Below are 7,013 nucleotides of genomic sequence, written 5' to 3'. Positions count from 1 at the left end.
AACTACTAAAGTACAAAAGGTACTAAAGGAGGGCTCAAATTTGATTAGAATTGGGATTGATTTTCTATCGCACAAAGACCACCTGCAACAGGTCCTTTCTCTCCACCTGAGCAACCAATATTGAAGGAGCATGATCACTGCACCTTGGTTCTTAAGGCTCAGAGCTGTCGAATCATAGCTTCCAGCTTGCTCTACAGATACTAGACTGATTGCAGAAACAGCCTTTCAATTTGCAATTATAAAGTGGAGCTGTTTAACAAGAGTAAAACTGTATTTATTATTTATATACATGAAACTGGAGGCATTTAACATTTATATCTATGCCCTTCAAGGTTCATCATCCCAAAACTAAGGATCAATAAGAAGTGAACAATTACAGTAAAAGTCAGTATCTGAGTGAAGCCCAGCATGGGAGCAGTAAATAGGCAGACTGTGCAGAGAGCATTCCAAGCTGGAGAAGTATCTGTGGTCCTTGATAATGCATTGCAACAATAAAATCTCAGCTTCTTCAATCTCAGAACACATTTTCAGCGGTGCATCTGTAAAGTTTGGCTGTATTTTCCAGTAAATCGTAACAAAGGCATTTCTGTACACGAACAGCATTACCTCTTGAAAGTTTGTTGCAGATTAATTTCCTGCACTCATGCTAGAGTTAGCACTGCTGCAACTCTCCTCGTATGTTGGGGGAGGGTCTGTTAAAAGACAAAAAGCAAGTTAAATATCCTTCAAATGTGCAAATAGCTGGTTTCTTTTTCGTTAGTAAGAAAGCTTATTGGTTTTCTCAATTGTTCTGAAACCTTTAAAATAGGAGAATGCAATAGGTGAAGTAGGAAATCTGTAACCAGAGTAGTATATGCTATTAAGTTAATGCTGCTAGTTTAGCTAAATATAATCAAAGTGCAGAGAGCAAAATTCATCAGAACCCCCCCGTGTTTGGGCTCATTCGAAAGGAAATTTAATTTGGGACTATCTACTGAAAAGTTTGGAACTCAAGTGCTTATGGAAGAAACTACGAACTTTAATAGAAGTATGAACTTTTACAAGACAAATTCAAGCCTGTGGGCGGACCGAGGGAACAAAGGAAGCCCACTTGACTGTTGGAACTGTCTGGGTGTGAGGACTGAGGTAACCTGTCTGGAAGAATGAGTATTTGGAAATCTTCCTCCACAAGAGACATTACCATCACAGTATCACCCAGAGATAGCTCCCCATCAACATGGGTCTGGACAAACCATTTTCAGCATATACATCACAAAGAGGCCCAATCCAGCCTGTATGCGAAAGACTAAGCACAAAAGGACATTACAATTACCAAAACTAATATTTTCATCAGGAAACAGTTTTTCGAAGATCAACCCACCCAAGACATATCAACTTTAATGAGCCCGACAAAATATTACAAAGAAGAACCAAGCCCGCCAAAATTATACAAAGAATTGTGAACAGATTGGGCGGCAAGATTAGAACACTGAAATCGTATAACTGCCCCTGTTTACAACAGAGGTTAGTGGGGGGAGAGAGGTGGTCGCTACTACCTCATCAAGACAAGTAGAGAAACCAACAGTTGTAAAACTAACTTCTCCAGCCTCAAAGTCTTGAAGTCCTGATGGAAGGAAGAACATCACCACCTACCATTAACTATCAAAAGGATTGGTAAGCATAAGTACCTGCCACCCTGGAGTCTAACCTAGCTAGAATTACGTATTGGGAGGTGGGAGGTATAATTTTACTGCAACCTCCTTTGAATGTGTAGTGTATGGTACTTTATTAGAGTGATTTTAAGTTTGACCTTGTACCTTTCCTTGTATTGTTCTTTGTTAAGAGTGATTGTAAGTTTGGCCTTGTATTTTCTTATTAGAGTAGGAGGCCTTTATTACTTTGACTGTAATAAAACCTAAGTTCTTTGCATCAAACCAGTGTCCTCTGCACTTTTGTCACACCCCCCAAATAAATCCAGAGTACAGAACCCAAGGGAGGGGGAGCAATTCGAAACTGCTCAAGTTGGTCAGAAGGGAACCTGACCCCCTCAGAGACCACACACACCCCAAACACCACTCTCCCTCCTCCCCCACTTACAAAGAAAAGAAAATAAACTAGAAATAGCTCTACATTTCTCAGATTTACAAAAAAAGGAAACAACCTACCATATGGATAGGCCCACGAGCTATATTCAGGAGGTAATATCAGAGGATTTTCAGCAAGATCTGCAACAACAGGTCCATCTGCATAGTAAGGGACTGTAGCACCAGTTGAAATACAAAGCATGGGGCCAGGAAGCTGCCCACTAGTATTGCTTTCAAAGCCAGATGTGAAGTTAAAAGCATGAGGCGATAAAGTCTGCTGCTGAGAGTGGCTTTTGGTTGGAAGAATGATGCTGTCCATGGGCTGATAACCAGTTGCCCCAACTTCTTCAGCTGGTGGAGCTGTGGGGATTAATGTGGCTGGGGAAGGTTGGGGTTGCCTGGATGGAGTCAGTGGGGGACTGTTCACCGCAATATTCCCAATATAAATCGGCAAGCTGACTAAAATCTCTGGTGATCGGACAGAAACCTGTCAAAACACAAACACAGTCTTGCTTTACTCCAGTTTTTCTACAATCTTTGAAAAGTTGAAACAATTTTATTGTACAAAAAAGTAGAATTCTAAAAAGGTAGAAAAAAAATGATGCGCGATCAGATTCCCCTGATGCAAAACTAAATGACACAGACAATAAGGTGCTACATTTATTCCCTGCTATGTGCTGAGCTGGCTGAATTCAGCAAGGGCAGATGAGATTCAGGGCCCAGGGCTAGCAAGGAAAAGACGCAAAAAGAAAAACAAATCAGCTAGTACTTTCATCCCTGATCACTAACCAGTGACCTGCGCTGGAAAGACTACATGTGCTGCCAATGGGATCATGTTCAGCTGGGATACTCTCCATAGTCAAACAGCATACCAACAGTCATTGTCTTGCTTTACACATGAAAAATGGTCCCTTGGACATGGTTGCCAATATCTGCAGAACTGTATGTCAGAAGAGGGAGAAAAATGACATATAGAGTGCACGGCTTTGCATGTGGTGGTATTTCTGGCCAATATAACCTTACCAGCACGAAGGAGGTAGATTAAACAATGCTGTCTCACTCACGCTACCAGCAAGGTTACACTAGCCAGGAACACCTGCACGTGCAGAACCACGTACCTTACCATACATTATATGCAATTGTTGGATTTCACGGGAAATCAGAGGGTACAATGTTCCATAACTAAATGGGTGTGTTGTGGCATTGGTGATACTAAGAGGATAAGCTGTTTGTGGGTGGAGGGGTTGAGTTTGTAACAATTTAAGAGATTGAATGGCAGTAGCTCAGGAGAATGGGGAAGTGACCTGTGAAGGGTGGTGAGTAGTTTGAGCAGAGTAGTGAAGGAGTAAGAAGGCACAGTGAGTAACTGGGGGCGGGGGTAGGGTGGGGAAATGGTATAAGTACGGTCAGCATTTGGAGAAGACTGAGATATTGAATTCTCAGGGCTAGTGACATCCTATGTGACAATTAGTCTTGGTGATTAGGGAAGATGAGTAATTGGGGAGAAAGTAGTATTTAGAGGAAAGAACTGGGTATGGGTGGTCATTAATTAATTGAGGCATACTTGAGGACAATGAGTTGAAAGGGTACTAAGCTATGCAGATGATGGGTAATGGACAAGGGAAGATAGTGGGGACTGCAGCATTAGTGGTTGATTGGGAGGTCGGCAAAGATACAGGTACTGAGGAGACCGTAGGCATTTAGGTGGCAACATATAGCAGGGGCAAGAGGAGCAAATGACTGGGGAAGAGTTTACGGTGGAAGTAACAGTAGCAGTTTAAAATAAATGAGAGCAAAATTGGCTGAAAATAAATCTACAGTTGCAGAAATAAACCACGGCTGCTCAACAGGCTGTATTGGGGTTTGGCCTGCACACTCGGATCCTATGGCGTGGAGTCGGGTCGGCATGGGGCCTTCCGGGGAAAGGTGTTTGTGTCCGTTAAAGAGCCGCGATCGGTGACGTAAAATTCACGGCCTCATTTTATTTCTTCCTCCGAGCTTCTCAAACTTCATCTGGCAGCGTAATGTTGGTGAGTGGTGATTGATTGTCCTGGGAACCAACAGAAAGAGAGCTCAGAGGCCAGAGGGCCAAGGGAGCAGCGTGTTCTGCAACCAATCTTGAGAGGTGGATCCTGAGTCGGTCTGTCAGTTGAAGGTACAGAAGGAGTCGGAGGAGTTCGGGCAGTCCGGGGAGTGTCGAGAGACCTATAAAGGCCCAGCGCGTTGGTGAGGCGGCAGTCGGAGAAGTTCGGGCAGTCCGGGGAGCGTCAAGAGGCCTACAAAAGGCCCAATGCATCGGAGGCGCCAGCCGGTGCAGCTGCAGCAGGGTGAGAAGGCAAAAAAGTAGAAAGAAATCGAAAGGTGAATGCACAGCAAAGGGGGTAAGTGATTGGTAGGTAGCTTTTCTTTTTATTTTCTATATCAGTAAGTAACATTTAGCATCGTTGTTGCCAATTTAAGTTTATCTAGGGGTTAAGTCATGGCTGAACAGCTCGGACACGTGTTATGCTTCACCTGTACTATGTGGGAAGTCAGGGACGCTTCCGATGTCCCTGATGACTACTTGTGTGGCAAGTGTATCCGGCTGCAGCTCCTGACGGACCGCATTGCGGCACTGGAGCTGCAGGTGGATTTACTCTGGAGCATGCACGATGCTGAGAATGACGTGAATAGCACGTTTAGCGAGTTGGTCTTACCGCAGGAAAAGGGTACTCAGGCAGATAGGGAATGGATGACCAACAGGAAGAGCAGTGGAAGGAAGGTAGTGCAGTGGTCCCCTGCGGTCATCCCCCTGCAAAACAGATACACCGCTTTGGATACTGTTGAGGGGGATGACTCACCAGGGGAGGGCAGCAGCAGCCAAGTTCATGGCACCGTAGGTGGTTCTGCTGCACAGGAGGGCAGGAAAAAGAGGGGGAGAGCGATAGTGATAGGGGATTCAATTGTAAGGGGAATAGATCGACGTTTCTGCGGCCGCAACCGAGACTCCAGGATGGTATGTTGCCTCCCTGATGCAAGGGTCAAGGATGTTTCGGAGCGGGTGCAGGGCATTCTGAAAAGGGAGGGTGAACAGCCAGTTGGCGTGGTGTATACAGGTAAAAAAAAGGGATGAGGTCCTACAAGACAAATTTAGGGAGCTATGAACTAAATTTTAAAATTAGGACCTCAAAAGTAGTAATCTCAGGATTGCTACCAGTGCCACGTGCTAGTCAGAGTAGGAATCGCAGGATAGCTCAGATGAATACGTGGCTTGAGGAGTGGTGCAGCAGGGAGGGATTCAAATTCCTTGGACATTGGAACCGGTTCTGGGGGAGGTGGGACGAGTACAAACCGGATGGTCTGCACCTGGGCAGGACCGGAACCAATGTCCTAGGGGGAAATGTTTGCTAGTACTGTTGGGGAAGAGTTAAACTAATATGGCAGGGGGATGGGAACCTATGCAGGGAGACAGAGGGAAGTAGAATGGGGGTAGAAGCAAAAGATAGAAAGAGGAAAAGTAAAAGTGGAGGGCAGAGAAACCCAAGGCAAAAAGCAAAAAAGACCACATTACAGCAAAATTCTAAAGGGGCAAAGTGTGTTAGAAAGACAAGCCTGAAGGCTCTGTGCCTCAATGCGAGGAGTATTCGGAATAAGGTGGATGAATTAACTGCGCAGATAGCAGTTAACGGATATGATGTAATTGGCATCACGGAGACATGGCTCGAGGGTGACCAAGGCTGGGAACTCAACATCCAGGGGTATTCAACATTTAGAAAGGAAAAGGAGGCGGGGTGGCATTGCTGGTTAAAGAGGAAATTAATGCAATAGTAAGAAAGGACATTAGCTTAGATGATGTGGAATTGGTATAGGTGGAGCTGCGGAATACCAAAGGGCAGAAAACGCTAGTGGGAGTTGTGTACAGACCACCGAACAGTAGTAGTAAGGTTGGGGACAGCATTAAATAAGAAATAAGGGATGCATGCAATAAAGGTACAGCAGTTATCATGGGTGACTTTAATCTACATATTGATTGGGCTAACCAAACTGGCAGCAATGCGGCGGAGGAGGATTTCCTGGAGTGTATTAGGGATGGTTTTCTAGACCAATATGCCGAGGAACCAACCAGGGAGCTGGCCATCCTAGACTGGGTGATGTGTAATGAAAAAGGACTAATTAATAATCTTGTTGTGCGAGACCCCTTGGGGAAGAGTGACCATGACATGGTAGAATTCTTTATTAGGATGGAGAGTGACACAGTTAATTCAGAAACTAGGGTCCTGAACTTAAGCAACGGTAACTTCAATGGTTTGAGGTGTGAATTGGCTAGAGTAGACTGGCAAATGATACTTAAAGGGTTGATGGTGGATAGGCAATGGCAAACATTTAAAGATCACATGGATGAACTTCAACAATTGTACATCCCCTGTCTGGAGTAAAAATAAAACAGGGAAGGTGGCTCAACCGTGGCTAACAAGGGAAATTAAGGATAGTGTTAAATCCAAGGAAGAGGCATATAAACTGGCCAGAAAAAGCAGCAAACCTGAGGACTGGGAGAAATTTAGAATTCAGCAGAGGAGGACAAAGGGTTTAATTAAGAGGGGGAAAATAGAGTACGAGAAGAAGCTTGCCGGGAACATAAAAACTGACTGCAAAAGCTTCTATAGATATGTGAAGAGAAAAAGATTAGTGAAGACAAACGTAGGTCCCTTGCAGTCGGATTCAAATGAATTTATAATGGGTAACAAAGAAATGGCAGACCAAATGAACAAATACTTTGGTTCTGTCTTCACAAAGGAAGACACAAATAACCTTCCGAAAGTACGAGGGGACTGAATGTCTAGTGAGAAGGAGGAACTGAAGGATATCCTTATTGGTGGGAAATTGTGTTAGGGAAATTGATGGGATTGAAGGCCGATAAATCGCCGGGGCCTGACAGTCTGCATCCCAGAGTACTTAAGGAAGTGGCCCTAG

General features: G+C 44.5%; 1 protein-coding gene across 3 annotated transcripts in view; it reads right to left on the bottom strand.

The window, feature by feature from the left end:
* Positions 1-252: 252 nt before the first annotated feature.
* arrdc1b (arrestin domain containing 1b) overlaps positions 253-7,013 on the bottom strand; it is an 81,497-nt gene continuing 74,736 nt past the window's right edge. For all 3 annotated transcript variants that reach the window (XM_070862821.1, XM_070862823.1, XM_070862824.1), the window contains 2 exons: positions 2,145-2,550; positions 253-692 (listed from right to left, as the gene is read on the bottom strand). In XM_070862821.1, coding sequence (XP_070718922.1) covers positions 628-692; positions 2,145-2,550 — 471 coding nt within the window. In that variant the 3' untranslated portion in view covers positions 253-627. The remainder of the gene's footprint in view (positions 693-2,144; positions 2,551-7,013) is intronic.

Source organism: Pristiophorus japonicus, chromosome 20, assembly GCF_044704955.1.
Source record: "Pristiophorus japonicus isolate sPriJap1 chromosome 20, sPriJap1.hap1, whole genome shotgun sequence".
NCBI lineage: Eukaryota > Metazoa > Chordata > Chondrichthyes > Pristiophoridae > Pristiophorus > Pristiophorus japonicus.
This window is presented reverse-complemented; position numbering and strand designations above follow the sequence as displayed.